A 15,810-nucleotide genomic window follows, 5' to 3' on the forward strand; every position below is an offset into this window, starting at 1 on the left:
TGGAACGAGATTTTAAAACTCAAAGCCTAAAGCTTTTGCGGCTATGCTGGTAATACAGTGTAAGTGTAAATTAATCTCGCCTACGGCAGACTTGCAGGGGGAAACTTCAGCTCAGAAAAAATAAAGAGGATTTATCTCCTCACGTTTCTTCTCAAAATTACTTTCAGAAAACTACCCTCGGTGGACCAGTCAGACTCCAACTCCTTAAATAAAACAGGCCAGGAGTTCTTGAATATATTTAAGGAAGTTAAGGAAAATGAAGTATTATTTTTAAAAGATATGTTTTTATTTTAACAGTCATATAACCAGTTCTGAAAACTGAAAGTTCATGGAAAGCTCATCTGCCTCTCATAGTCTTGCCAATTATTTTCAACATTTTTGTGCTTCTCTTTTAAATATTTTTTGAATTCATCTAATTTTTAATTATATATAATCATAGTTTCTCTAAAATGTTGTCTTCTACTTTTTTGTTCAGGAAGCAAAATAAATTTTTTCAGTTGATCTTTTTTTATTTTTATTTTTATTGGAGTATAGTTGACAAACAATGTTATATTAGTTTCAGGTACACAACAATGATTTGACAATTATATATATTACTAAGTATTCACCACAATAAGTGTAGCTATCATCTGTCCCTGTCCCCATACAAAATTATTACAATATTATTGACTGTATTCCCCATGCTGTACTTTTCATCCCTGTGATTCATTTATTTTATAACTGGAAGTTTGTACCTCTGAATCCCCTTCACCTATTTCGCCTAACCCCTACATCCCTTCACTCTGGCAACCACCACTTTATTTTCTGTATTAATGAGTCTGTTTCTGTTTCTTTGGTGGTTTTTTAAGATTTCACATGTAATATTCCACATATAAACGATATGATATTTGTCTTTCCTGTCTGATTTATTTAACTTAGCATAACATACTCTAGGTCTCTCCATATTGTTGCAAATGGCAAAATTTCATGCTTTTTAATGGCTGAGTAATATTCCGTTCTCTCTCTCTCTCTATCTATCTATCCATCCCGTATCTTATTTATGCATTCACCTATTGATGGACACTTGGGTTGCTTCCATAGCTTGGCTATTATAAAATAATGCTGCAGTAAACATAGGGGTGCATATATCTTTTCAAATTAGTGTTTTGTTTTCTTTGTGTAAACACGTAGTAGTGGAATCACTGGATTGTATGGTGTTTCTGCTTTTAATTTTTTAAAAAGATTTATTTATTATTTATTTGAGAGAGAGAGGGTGCATACATACAGGGGGGAGGACAGAGGGAGAGAAAAACTCAAGCAGACTCTGCACAGAGCGTGGAGCTTGATGCGGGGCTCGATCTCACAACCCTGAGATCACTACTGAGCTGAAACCAAGAGTCAGACACATAACTGACCGTGCTGCCAGGTGCCCCTGTTTTCAATTTTTACTGTTTTAATTCATACTGTTTTCCATAGTGGTTGTACCAATTAACATTTCCACCAACAGAGCATGAGTGTTTCCTTTTTCCTACATTCTTGCCAACACTTGTTTCTTGACTTTTTGATACTATTCTGGCTGGTGTAAAGTGATATCTCATTGTGGTTTTGATTTGCATTTCCCTGATGATTAGTGATGTTGAGCATCTTTTCATGCATCTTTTGGTTATCTATATGTCTTTTTTGGAAAAATGCTTGTGCTCGTCCTCTGATCTTGTAAAAATCAGATGATGATGATTATTTTAGTGTTGAGTTGTAGAAGTTCTTTATATATTTTGGACATTAACTCCTTATTGGATATATCCTTGCAAATATTTTTTTCCATTTGGCAGGGAGCTCTTTTGTTTTATTGATGGTTTCCTTTGTCGTGCAAAAGCCTTTTAGTTTGATGTAGTCCCAGTTGGTTTTTTTTTTTTTTTTTTTTTGCTTTTGTTTCTTTTGCCTGAGGAAACAGATCCAGAAAAATATTGTTAATGCTGATGTCTAAGAGACTACTGTGTATGTTTTCTTTTAGAAATGTTATGGTCTCAGGTCTTACATTTAGGTACGTAATCTATTTTGAGTTTGTTTTTGTGTGTAGTATAAGAAAGTTGTCCAGTTTCATTCTTTTGCATGTAGCTCTCTAGGTTTCCCAACATCATTTACTGAAGAGACTGTTTTTTTCCCGTTGTATATTCTTGCCTCCTTTAGATTAATTGAGTTAATTAATTAATTAAGCATGGGTTTATTTCTGGTCTCTATTCTGTTCCCTTGATCAATGTGTCTATTTTTATGCCGGTATCCATACTGTTTTGATTACTGTAACCATGGAGAATGATACGTCTAGCTTCCTCCTTCTTTCTCAAGATGGCTTTGGCTATTCAGGGTCTTTTATAGTTCTATACAAATTAGGATTATTCATTCTAGTTCTTTGAAAAATATTAATAGGATTTTGATAGGGATTGAATTGAATCTGTAGATTGCTATGGATAGTATTGACATTTAAATAATTTTAATTCTTCCAACCCATGAGCATGGTATATTTTTCTATTTTGTTGTTTTCAGTTTCTTTCATCAGTGTGTTACAGTTTTCAGAGTTTCGGTCTTTAATCTCCTTGGTTAAATTTATTCCTAGGAATTTTTTTCTCTTTCGATGCATTGTAAATGGGATTATTTTCTTAAGATCTCTTTCTGCTAGTTCATTATTAATGTATAGAAATGCAACAGATTTCTGTATATTAATGTTGTATTCTGCAACTTTACTGAATTAATTTGTTCTAATAAACTTTTGGGGGAGACTTTAGGTTTTCTATATATAGTAACATGTCATCTACTAATAATGACAGTTTTACTTCTTCTTGCCAATTTGGAAGTCTTTTATTTCTTTTCCTTGTTTGATTACTGTGGCTAGACTTCTAGTACTATGTTGAATAAAAGTGGCAAGAGTAGACATCCTTATCTTGTTCCTGATCTTAGAGGAAAAGCTTTCAGCTTTTCACCATTGAGTATGTTGTTAGCTGTGGGTTTTTTTCTTTTTTTAAGATTTTATTTACTTACTTGACAGGCAGAGATCACAAGTAGGCAGAGAGGCAGGCAGAGAGCAGAGAGGAAGCAGAGAGGAATCCCCGCTGAGCAGAGAGCCTGATGCGGGGCTCAATCCCAGGACCCTGGGATCATGATCTGAGCCAAAGGCAGAGGATTTAACCCACTGAGCCACCCAGGTGCCCCTGTGGGTTTTTTACTTATGACCTTTAATCTCTTGAGGTATGTTCCCTCTCTACCCACTTTGTTGAGAGTTTTCATCATGAATGGATGTTGAATTTTGTCAAATACTTTTTTCTGAATCTAAAAAACAAAATTTTTGATAACAAAAACCTACTAGGACTTTCATTTCCATGAGAATCAATTGTTAATTTTTGTTACTCCGGTTTTTAAAAGGGGTCTAGATAAAAATGTTCCAAATACTCAGGAAGGGGCTGGTCTAGAGGAAAAGACAGAAGTACCAACAGTAATAAGAACAGGGGAATATACACTGTACAGTGGAAGCACGGAGGAATGGAAGTGATGGTTGCACCTCGGGGAAATAATTCACTGACCAGGTGAACTAAATATTTAAATTTTGATTAATTTGAACTAAATATTTTAGGATGGATATGACTTGGCAGAAGTTGGGGAAAAGGATTCTTATAAAAGGTAAAGTGCGTACAAAGTCAGAGAGGTGGCAAAGACCTTGATGTGTTTGGGTATGGGCAGTTGGAACTCAGAAGACTGGAGGACTTGATAGCAAGGAGGCTGGGCAGGTGGGCAGCGGCTAGATGGTACAGGCCTAGACTGCTATGTGGAAGGGATTAGAATAGGCCCGTTAAAAACCACCGGATAATTTTGAGCAGCAGAGATCTTGTTTCTCATTTGCATTGCACACAGTTTCTTCTGCTGTCAGTGTGCAGGGTAGAGTCTGTCTGCAAATGACAGGAGTCCTGAAGGGGATGCGTTAGGATGATAGGGGCAGTATCAAGAATTCACCTGAAGCAGGTGCTATGGTCTATGGTAAATTTACATCCTTAGTGTACAAATTACAAGAATGTCTGATGTACTAGCAGCTTTTAGAGGTATGTGACATTTCTCTTGGTCAACGTCAGGGGGAATGTCTAGTGCCTGGCCAAGGAGTGGGGGCAGCAAATGCCGCTCTAACTCCCAGTGTTCATAAAGTGTGTGACTCCCTCACCCCTACTCCGCTCCATCTGGGACCATGTCTTCTGAGATGCTGTAAGATTCTAGTATGGTTGTGAGTCAAAGGGGAACTTATCACAGATACAGAGCTCTGGGCACCATTCCCGGGATTCTGATGCAGAGGTCTGGGCTGGGGCCCAGGAATCTACATTTTAACCGGCCCTGGATTGGAGTCTGTTGGATGCACTTTCTTACACCCAAGTGTTATAATTTCTGAGGCCACTTGTTTGCAGTGTAGTGGTATTAAGCATTATTCAGGCGTAAGCTGCTGGGTTTCAGATGAGGTCTTTGGTTAGTAGCCTGGCCAGTGCAAGCCTTATTATGGTTTATTTTCACTGTTCTGCATCTGTGGCTTGTTCTTACATTGTAACTAGACCAGCTGTTGCCAGGATCATTTCAACACTACCTCTCCTCTCTGGTCTTTTTTGGTAACAATATACCAGAGCTCAAGATGAAATCTATGGGAATAAAGTAATGTCTTCATCTGAGGTAAATCCTTTTTTTTTTTTTCCTCCAAGAGTAGCTATTTGTTGTCTTAAAGAGTTTATGTGCTGAGTACATTCACTTGCACAGTACAGTCGCTATCAAATATAGGGTTGGAATGTTTGTTTCTTTTACCCATCCAGTGAAATTTAAATAAAACATTGCTTTTCTCTTTTTAAAATTTACTCTGCTTAGAATTATTTTGGTGGAAAACTTTCTGCTCAAGGGAAAATGCCTTGGATCGAATATAATCATGAAAAAGTTTCTGGCACCGAATTCATAATTGACTTTCTGGAAGAGAAGCTTGGAGTGAATTTAAACAAAAACCTTGGCCCGCATGAAAGAGCCATTTCCAGAGCGGTGACCAAGATGGTGGAGGAGCACTTCTACTGGTGAGTCCCGCGGGCGTGCTGGGTGAGTGCCCAGGGCCTTTCCCGGCCTTTGGAATAAGCCCAAGTCCGGTTTCACTTTTCAGACACTCCCCAACCTTTTGAAAGTTTTCTACATTCTGACCAACCTCGGGGTCGAAGTTATGACCATGAATTTCCAGGTGTCTAGCTAGACCAAGGGTAGACAGACATTTTCTGTAGAGGCCCGGCTAGCACATATTTTAGATTTTATGGGCCATGGCTCTGCTGCCCCTCCTTAAACTTGGCCATGGTCCTGCCAAAGCAGCCATGGATGAACTGGGAATGATGAGCAGGACTCCGTTTCAATGAACCAATTAAAAACACTGACACTTGAATTTCATTTAATACAAAATATTTTTCTTCTGAGTTTTCCCCCAACCACTTAAAAATGTATTTTTAAAAGTTTTTTACCTTTTTAAATTTTGATTGATTATTTATTTATTTTTTTTATTTTAGAGAGAGAGAGCTAGCAAGCATGTGAGCAAGGGGAGAGGCAGAGGGAGAGGGAGGGAGAGGGAGAATCCTGAGCAGACTGCACTCCGAGCTCAGAGCCCAACCTGAGGCTCCAACTCATGACCTTGAGGTCATGACCTGAGCCAAAATCAAGAGTTGGACACTTAACTGACTGAGCCACCCCAGTGCGCCTCCCCACCCCCAACCATTTAGCAATGTGGAAACTTCTTAGCCTCCGGGCTGTGTTTCGCTGACCCCTGATCTAGACTGTAGCTCACTGAGGTAAGGAAGGTGTTTCAACTGACTCTGCTCTTTACCAGTAGAAACTGCTGAAGTAAAATATTATTATGTCAGACACCCAGAGGAGGGAATGGAGACCAAGTCAGGATAGAAGTCTGACGTGAAAGGAATTGTTCAGGCTTTGTAAAATTATCATCAGTTTTCCTTAGACGACAAGAGCTTCTCTGTGTTCCAGACGTCAGGTGTCCTAATGCTTTCCGAGCGTCTTTGCCCCTGCCTGGCTGACTCCTGGGTTACGTCCCTTGTCTGAACTGTCATGCGCTGTGTGGGGAGTTGCCTGAGTTCTGTGAGTGGCCTGGTGCTGGCTAGGACCTCTGAGTTAACAGGCACAGGTCTTCTTGGTTTATAAACTCATCGTCATGTGGGTTTTTTTCTTTGCCTTTCATCCATTTTCTGGAGTTTTAGTGCCTTTCTGGACACCCCAGTAGATAAGAGAAATTTTCTCCCTGATTTCTCTAAACTTATCTTGTTCCAAAAATTTAATGAAGAGTCATGAAACCACTGTTCTGGCATTCAGTGTTACTCCTGGGCCAGGTGCTCGCTGGTAGCTTTCACCTCCCCCACTGAGAGATGCCCACTTAGTGTAGATGGTTCTTCCCCGTCACCTTCCGATCTCGTCAGTGGGGCTCTCTTTCTACATGGAAACTTGCTTGTTCTTTCTAAGGAAAACTTGCTGTTCCCTCTCTTGGATCTTAAGGGACTCTCTATTTCTCTTTTCCTCTTTCTGCCTGTGGTTCTTGCCCAGTTTATTCCAGGGCAGACCTGAAGTGCTGCTTCCTCTTCCCCCTCCCACTGTAGGGGTGAGGGGGTGGGAGCAAGGAGGGAACCCGGCAGAGAGTGGCGGCAGGTGTGCAGAGTAGCCTGGAAGTCATCGTAGACTCCGTGTTCCTGGAATGAACCCAGGTCTCTTCTTGAGGACACCCGCGGAGAACTGTCGTGACCCCCATCTTCTGGAGTGCAGGGCTTCACTGTGGATGACTGCACGTGATGTGCTGAGCCTCAGGGAAAAGCCCGCAGGGCAGAGCCCATCTCACCTCTTGCCACGTTCGGGTCCCCACTTTGCAGCAACTGAGCGAAATGCAGAACGAGCATAGGGCCACCCTGACCCTCTGTGCCTTCTTTGGATGCAGCCCTCCAAAGAGTTACCTTGTTTGATGGGCCCATTAATGCGGAGAGCTCTTGCTTTGTGAGCTGCCTGAAAAGAAGCCGAAAGTCACCATATATTTTCGTTAGTACTTGTGCTCCAGCTCCTTGATTCTTGTAGTGGTTCATAAAATGTCTATTCCAGTCAGAGAGACTTTGATCGAGCAAGACTCCCAAGTACCACCTGTCCCTGCTTTTGGCTCTGCATATGCAGATGTTCTATATGATTACTTCCTGGTGGAAGTTCATCTTCTGCTCTTTCCCTCCCCTTCTCTCCCGGCACCAGCCCCAGCTAATACTTGAAGGGAGGCAGCTCTTGGTGGGGGAGGCCCGGTGGGGGGTGAGTGGGAGAGCTGGGAGGTGGTACTCTGGTGGGGAAGAATCTTAATTCTTATGGGACCATAAACACCCACATGCTTGGGGGAGTTGCTTAGGTCACAAATAGACTCTTCTAAGGATAATTTTGTTTCTCTAATTCACTTTTTGATTATAAAATACATTTTCGTGGGGGGAGGGGGATTAGCTACTATTTCTCATGTGTGTCTCCTTAAATGTTAATTTGAGAAAGAAATAGTGAAGGTGGGAGGTCAGGTCTTGCTAGAGATACAAATATCCAGTGAACTTCCAAAGAAAAATTCCCCAATTCCTTCAATTCCCTTTGGTCCCTAGCAGCAGAAGGGAAACAAGCCTTCTTCTGTTTCATAAGGCTCCCTAAACTTTAGTCATGTTGTTGCTTTGGGGAGACCTTGAACAGGTTTTCCCCAGAGCTCTAAATCCCAAAGGAGTAAAGAGCCCTGTCCCTCCGGTAAGAAAATGCCCGAGACAGAGAGTATGTGGACACTTCGTAAGGTTCCTCTCCTGCTCTCCCCTTTGTTGTCTCAGAGGCCACACACAACATGTGCACCCATGGAAATGGTGGCCAGCATGAGGAATGGACCACCGTCTGTAGGAAAATATTACAAGGATGAGCTTTTCATGAGAGCTTGTTAAATGCCGATAATGTGCGAGCTCCAAAGTGTTCACAGCGGTGGAGGAAATGAAATCAATTGTTTGATTCAATGGATTCGAATCATCTGGAGTTTTCAGATATGTTTATTTGATCTGAAACTGTAAAAACACTCCAGGTACGATTTTCTAAAAAGGAAAGACAATGGAAAGCTGGCATTGTTATGTAAATACCATTCCATCATCCCAAGGCTCTGATTCTGGTTTGTTCAAATAAGCACACTGAGTAGAAAGAGGTTTTTCTTGAGCTTAAAATCCATACCAGCATGTCCCACTTGCATAACTATTATTGAACATGAAGAAGACAAGTTTTTATCCTCTTTGTTCCACTGAGTGCTTAAGTTAGATCCAATGCAGGCAAGTTGGTATGAAGGGTAGTACGAGAGACATGGGGTCAAATTAGACACTACGATTTCTGTATGACAGGCTAGTGTAGTAAGAGTCTTGTAGCCCTTGGGGCGCCTGGGTGGCTCAGTGGGTTAGAGCCTCTGCCTTCGGCTGAGGTCATGATCCCAGAGTCCTGGGATCGAGCCCCACATCGCATATTGAGTTCTCTGCTCAGCAGGGAGCCTTCTTCCCCCTCTCTCTCTCTGCCTGCCTCTCTCCCTACTTGTGATCTCTCGCTCTCTGTCAAATAAATAAATAAAATCTTAAAAAAAAAAAAAAGAGTCTTGTGGCCCTGCAGGGAGGCATGAGGGCACCATGGGCGAGCCGTCTGGTCATACCACTTTGACCCATTAAAATATAGGTGTTAGAACTAGGAATTCAAATTTGCTTTTAGGTTGGTCATGATTTTTAAATATTGAATTGGGCTTTTGGTGTAGTTTCACTGAAAGGGGAGGTAGGATCCTTACTAAAATCACTTACCCAAGATCTTGTCTAAAAGCCAGCAGTCTCTCTCTCTCCTTGATTACAGCTGGGTTAATGTGTGCCCCTCTTCCCTGCTGCCCCTGCCCCCAATTTCAGATGTAGTGAGAGGTCCTCTTTGGAGGGGCTGTTCTGGGGCCTGTGCAATTCGGGGAAATCACAGAAGCTTATCATACACTCTTGCATCATTAGAAGACAAGCAAACGATGACAGGGATGGAGCAGGACATGGGGAAAGGCGTCCATGGTCAGGAAGGCCTCATGCTAAGACTCACTCATCAAACAGTAGATTGCCATGGTCTGCACTTTCCCACATGTTACTATCATCTCTACTGTGCGCCAGGCCTCCTGTTAGGTTATAATGAGGGAGATCTTCACTGAAACATCAGGGGTCGGCTCTTTTTTCCTGTCTTCTTGATCTCCTTTAACAATGTTGAACAGTATTTATTCTTCTGTTCTAAGGTAATCAATCTTTAAGAGAGGCCTTGACCCCATTTTGCAGAACAGATCAGGAACATCAGTTGTTTAAAGGAAACGAGTATCAACTTTCTGAAAGAGGTTCTCAGAATGATGACTGAGTTGTTCAGCCTCATCTAACTTCCAGACCGGCCCTCCCTGCCCTCGCCAGGTCATGATTCACAACCCCTTGCGCAGTGGGTCTCTTCCCAGTAGAGAGTGACGTGGATCTCAGAAGCGAATGGGCAGCCCCTTCTTCATTCTTCAGAGGCATTTCTCTTTCTCCTTCATTCTATTTAAAAATTGTCAGCCTTTAGAAACACTACTTAGCCGTAGCTAGCTCAGAAGTGAAGCTTTTCTACATTTCAATCAATAATTCATTCTTTCAGTAAACTTAATGAGTGACTAATGCCTAGCGGCCAGGTTCCATGCTGGATGGGGGGAAGTCAGGCAGTAAGATGCTGTCTTGGTCCTCTGGTGACTCACAGGCCGAGGGAGACGTCGAGCCATCGTAATGGTGGGTGCTGGGGGAGAACTGAAGAACTGAGGAAAGGCAGCCAGCACCTGCTGGAGTGATGAGGGAAAGGTGTTCCCGGAGGAGATGGTATCACGCCCAAAGCGAGGGACTGTCAGTTGTGGGTGAAGGGGCTGGGAGCCCCGGGGAAGATTAGGGTATCTAGGCAGAGGGAGCAGCGTCTGCAAGAGTTCCGAGGCAAGACTGAGGAGCCTGGGCAGGCACATGGGATTCTGTGTGGCAGGTGCACAGGAGGCAGTGTCGGGGATGGGGCTGGAGAATGGCCAGCCATGCCTGGGTCAGATTGTAGGGAGCAGGGCGGCGCACTGAGCTCAGCAGCTGGAGGGGGGGGGTGGTTCGTGAATGACTCTGAGAAGCAGGCTGATGGGACTAGATTTGCATTTTAGGAGCTCTTTGTAGCTGTCTTGGGACAACTGGATTTCTGAAGGGCCTTGAGGGAATGTCAGGAGACCTGCTAGGAGACTACTGTGCTCAGGGTTGAGAAATGATGAAGGGCTGAGCTACATGCTGATTGAATAGGAGAAAAGGGCAAATTCACAGGGTGACTGGCTGTCAGGAGTGAGGGATAGAGAGCAGTGAAGAATGGGTCCTGAGATTCTTTCTGGCTTGAATGAGGAGAAGCAAATTTGAAGGGAAGGAAGATCATGAGTGCAAGTTTGGAAATATGGGTTTGTAGCTCCTGAGGACCCCTCACATAGATCCCTGGGTGTCAGGACAAAGGTCTGGGCTGGTATGGGTTTAGAAGTCATCAGTTTGAAGTCGTGGGTGACAATTAGATCACACCACAAGTGTGGAGTGAGAGGTAGAAAGAATAGCAATGAAAATCTTGGGAACCTGCACGAGGTGGCGGGAAAAGCGGTAGAGATGTAAGCTAAGGGAGAGCTCTTCTATGAAAGACACGGCCAGTGTCACATGTTGCAGACTGTTCAAGAAAGAGAAAAATATGCAAAGAATGTTTAGGGGTGCCTGGGTGGTTCAGTCAGTTAAGCATCTGACTCTTGATCTCAGCTCAATATAGTCTCTCCTTATACCTAAGTCTTGATCTCGGGGTCGTGAGTTCAAGCCCTGTGTTGGGCTCCATGCCCAGCATAAAGCCTACTTTAAAAAAAAAAAAAAAAAAAAAAAGAAGAGAAGGAATGTTTATTGGATTTTGCAACAAGGAGGTATCGTTGATTTGGATGAGAGTAATTTCTGTCAAGTGTTAATAGTTTGCCGGAAGCTTGGTTATGGAAGGAGGTGGATTCTTGGTTGTAAGGATTTAGAAGCATGTGTAAATGAGGTTTGCTGCCTGTAGTGATTGAGTTAGGAGCCCATGAATTATCCATTTTCTTTGGTATTTAAAGTTTGTACCCACTTCATAGGGGTTGACCCTTAACAGAGTCTAGCTGGCCCTCTTTTGCTTCTCTTCACTGACACTGGGCGGCAGTATTAGGCTCAGGGAGGGAAGGAGGAAAGAAATCAAGAGCAGCGTGGGAAAGAGAAGAGAGGAAGACCAGACAGTTTTATCCCTAGATGCTAAATTCCAGATCAACCCAGTATCCCTCTTTCTGTGCCCTCCATTCAACCTGTTAATGGAGATGGAGAACCTGATGCCCTTGTGTTGGTGGGGTTTCCTCCAGCTTAAATGTATGACCCAGAACAGCTGCCTCTTCCATTCCCATCTGCTACTTGTACCCATTAGCGCTCTGTCCGTCACTGCAACCTCATCCTGGGCACATGCCCCCACTTCCTGCTCTACGGAGGAAACAGAAGTCACTAGACAGGAGCTCTGAACCCCTCACCTCTTGCGACACTCTCCTCCTCTCTATCTCAGAGCAAATGATGTCTTTGCTTCTCTCTAAGCTGGCCCTTCCAGCCTGGCCTTCTCACCTTCGAACTTGCCCTTGACCTGTGGACTTCCTAATACCACTCCTTACCCTAGAAACTTCTCCTCTGACAGCTTTAGCACTCTTGCTGACATGCCATCAGCTACAAGTCCTCTATCTTGAGTCTAAATGTATCTCCGGAGTTCTCAGCCTTCTGCACGTTCTCAGTTGGGGGTTCCATGGGACCTTCAAATGCAACAGCTTGATGTGTCTTTCATCATCTAAACCTGTGATACCTGGTGTGTGCCCACCCATATTCGTTAATGGCACTATCATCCACCCAAGTCATTGGCCTGAGAGAGAAGACTTAATCTCTCCTTATACCTAATCCATCAGTCAATATTTCTCATACCCCAGAGTTTCTCCTCTGCATTCCCTGTATACCCTCCCTCCCATTGCCCTAGCCCTTAGGTCTTGCCAGAGTCTTCTAGCCAGCCTCCCTTCTGGTGGTTTCTCCCTTTCCAACCCTTCCTTCACATTGCCACAAACCCGATTATGTCCCTTGTCTGCTTAAAACCTTTCAGTGGTTCAACTTGGCTTCCAAAATAGAGTTCAGCACCCTTTGTCTCAGGCCCAACCAGATCTGGTCCTGGCCCACCCTTCGGGACTCTGCGCAGGTGTCCCATGCCACCCAGCTGGTGTTCTTCACTCACACCCTTCCCCCTCTGCTCTGCCTGGTGAGCTTCTGCCCATCCCTCAGGATCACTTACGCTTTTGGTGAAACCCGTGTCATTCGTCTACAAAGAATGTCTCCTTTTTCATATCAGCCTGTCAGTTTAGAGCCACCACATTCCTCACTTTTACTCTTTAGACACTTCCTGGATGCTCTTATGACCTGGTCATGCTTATTTTGGGAGAATTTAGTTTTATTCTCGGTTCATGGACTTGCAAAATAATCAAGGATGGTCTAGCTCTTCTATTGTGCCTTTTAATCCAGTACAATTCAAATCAAAGTACTAAATTCTAATGGAATGTGAAAACTGATACCTTAATTACTGCAGGTATAAAAAGAAGAGCAAATAGGAAAGTATTTAGTTTGCATGTTTATAAAGAATTTACTAGAGTAAATATGAGATCTTTTACGTCAAAGGATCCCTTGACTTCTCTGACTGTATGTAGTAGTTACATTGTGATGTACTTTTTCCTATTTTCAGCAAAATCCATTTCTTGACTCGATACTTTATTTTGAGAGATTTAGAAAGAAGTACACAAAGCATTCTAATGAGATTTGTAGGCATTATTTTAAAAAGGTAATAAAGAAGAGTTATGGGTATAGTGCAGAGAGTTGTGTTGAAATTTGTTGTAGGATTTTTCAGTAAAAGTCAGGAATGCCTGAAAACTTTCAGAGAAATCTTCTGTTTCTTCTTTTCTTTCTTTCTTTTCTTTTCTTTTTTATAGAAGAAAGAACAGAGGAGAGAGTAGAACCATATAAAATGGTCAACATTTCAGGGACTTTTTTTCTTTAAAGAATTGAAGTGGAAAATAGCTATAATTTATTATAATTCCTTGTGTTTTCTCTGTAGAAATATTTTTCACTCTTCTGATTTTTTTGAAGTGGCCATTTTGCTCTATGCACTAACACTAGGAGGCGAGACGACTGCCAGTACATTTTTATTGCTCGTTATGGGGAAAAACTAAAATATCTTCTGTAGGTACTCCTACTGCTACATTTTTCTCAGCCTTCAGTAGGACACCCTTTTAATTTCTGTCCACCAACACTATCAGCCATGGAAACATAGGAACATTCCTGCAATTGCATAGGTTCCGAGCCCCAAATGAGCCAAGGCCCGAGGGTGGTGACTGGCAGCCCACATGCACTGGGTCGCTGCTCAGCTTCTCTGCAAGTCCCATGCAACACCTGGACTGGAGAGGTGGCCACAAGCATCGCCCAGATGGGGAAAGTGACTCAATGGAGTTCCTTCCGTCTTTGTATTCACTTCAGAGTCCTGGAGCACAAACTGAAACCATTCTCCAGACTTTCTGGAGAGCAAATCAAATATATAATATTTGTAATTTATATAGTTTATATTAACCTTGGATAGGTATATCTACTCCCTAATCCTCTGTCAAATAGGCAAACGTTTTCTTTTTTTAAACAACCCTTTGATATGGTAAAATCTAAAATGCATACACAAATTATGCAAAAAATCCCCAAAAAGGTGTAGCTTAATTAATGAACACAGAGCATATCCCTGCATAACCGTTCCTCAGATCAAGCAAGAGAATGAAGTCCGCCCTGCAGTCACTGTGCCTCCTTCCTGGTGTCCCCACAGACACGCACGGTCCTGCCTCAGAACCTCTGGAAGGTTTTCTGTGGGGTGGTTTTCTGTGGGGACCCAGAAACCAGCCTTGGGAGGTGGGGTGCGGTGTGGATCTGAGGGCGGGGGCCAAGAGAGGTTTGGTTTGGTGGAATTGTGGCATGGCATCGGTATCTGGATTTGTTCTAGTTTCTCTTACAGACCCGGAGTCTAGGCATTGGCCGGAAGCCGTTGTGACATCTGCCATGCAGAGACTGCTCTTTGTAAAAGCCGCTCTTGCTCATTTCCTCCCGTGTGCCCGCTTCGGACGCACTCTCTGGAAATGGACTCAGGAGCTGACGTGTACCTAATGCCCAGTAGTAACCTGTTTCCACACAATTCCAGGACGTTAGCTTATTGCCAGTGGGTGGACAATCTCAATGAGACCCGGAAGATGCTCTCTCTTAGTGGTGGCGGTCCCTTCAGTAACCTGCTGAGGTGGGTCGTGTGCCACATTACGAAAGGAATTGTGAAGCGCGAGATGCACGGCCACGGCATTGGCCGCTTCTCAGAGGAGGAGATTTACATGCTGATGGAGAAGGACATGCGGTCCTTGGCAGGGCTTTTGGGTAACGTACCACACCTTCTATTCTCTATTTTCTGTCCGCATCTTTTTTGCATGATCCTTAAAGCGCTCTTAGTTGGCTGATTTGAAGTCTTATTTTGGTTGGTTTCTTTGCTTCCACGTGTAGGTGGCAGCCCCACCATTTAACCCGACCCCCTTTCAGGAGCAAGCGTCTGTGTCCTCCGTCGCTAGCGCCAGCCCGGCCCGTGTGGCCAGGCGGCGCGGAGAGGACGCGGGCGGGCTGGGGGCTCACCGCCTGCGGGCAGCGCTGCCGGCCCCTGGGGAGGCCCGTGTGAGCCGCGGGTGGTTCTTAGCCCGGAAGCTCTTCGGATTATGACAGGCCTGGGTGGAAGGGCTGCTTGCGAACGCCTCTGCTGGAGGAGTCACGGGGTCTCCGTGGCCATCTGGCGGCTGCGAGCGCGGGCAGCGCCGCTTCTGACCTGCTCCGCGGGCACCTGCCGGTGTCATTTCTCACGCCGGTTTCCGTGATCCCAGTGCTCTCCTTCCGAGCGCGTTGTAACGCTTCTGATTTTGCATTTACGGCACAGAGTGGGTTTCGCTGTGCCTGGAAGCCCCTCGAGGAGGAGGAGGAGGAGCCCCGGAGCGGCGTATGTGTGGGCGGGTGAGCCGAGTTCGGTGTCCTTGCTCCCCTCGTTGGCTGGGCTGATGTGACTCTGTGCTGGGCAGAGCGCGAGTCTCAACTATGTCAGTTCATAAACACATCGTTTGAATTCAGGAGCTTCGGTGTGGGAAATGATGGTTTCTCCTGGGGACATCTAAGGTCTAGGGAGCCAAGCCCTTGGTGTGACCAGCTGTGTGACCTGGTCCCTTGGGACCGTGTATTTTGGGGTTTCACTAACTTTCTTTTGGCATTCTCATCTCCATTCTAGGGCACATCACGTTCCTTACCTTCTCCAGGAGGGGGTCTGGGGGTCTGTTTTGTTGAAACCCATGGGGCCTCCAGGGACTGTGGGCTGTGCTCGGTAGACCCTGCCCCCTCTCCTCCAGGGTGACTTGCTCTGACTGGCTCCCTCCCTTTTCTGCACTCCAGGTGCTTCCTGGACCTGGGGTTACCCCACCCCCCACCCCCCTTCCCCTGGCCTGCCGGAGGAGAGCCCAACAGCATAGCATATCCAGCTCTCTGCCAGCTTTGTTTGGGGGAGGGGGTTGATGCTGTCCAGGCCTCCTGGTGCTTTCTAGGCCCTGCCTGACATAGAGATGAATGGAATTGGCCTTAAGTTTGCCTC

General features: G+C 44.5%; 1 protein-coding gene across 2 annotated transcripts in view; it reads left to right on the forward strand.

The window, feature by feature from the left end:
* Positions 1-15,810, forward strand: part of FAXC (failed axon connections homolog, metaxin like GST domain containing) — a 67,139-nt gene that overhangs the window by 12,755 nt on the left and 38,574 nt on the right. For both annotated transcript variants that reach the window (XM_080806055.1, XM_080806054.1), the window contains 2 exons: positions 4,864-5,060; positions 14,344-14,567. In XM_080806055.1, coding sequence (XP_080662181.1) covers positions 4,864-5,060; positions 14,344-14,567 — 421 coding nt within the window. The remainder of the gene's footprint in view (positions 1-4,863; positions 5,061-14,343; positions 14,568-15,810) is intronic.

The sequence above is a fragment of the Martes martes genome (genome assembly GCF_963455335.1).
Source record: "Martes martes genome assembly, chromosome: 6".
Lineage (NCBI taxonomy): Eukaryota > Metazoa > Chordata > Mammalia > Carnivora > Mustelidae > Martes > Martes martes.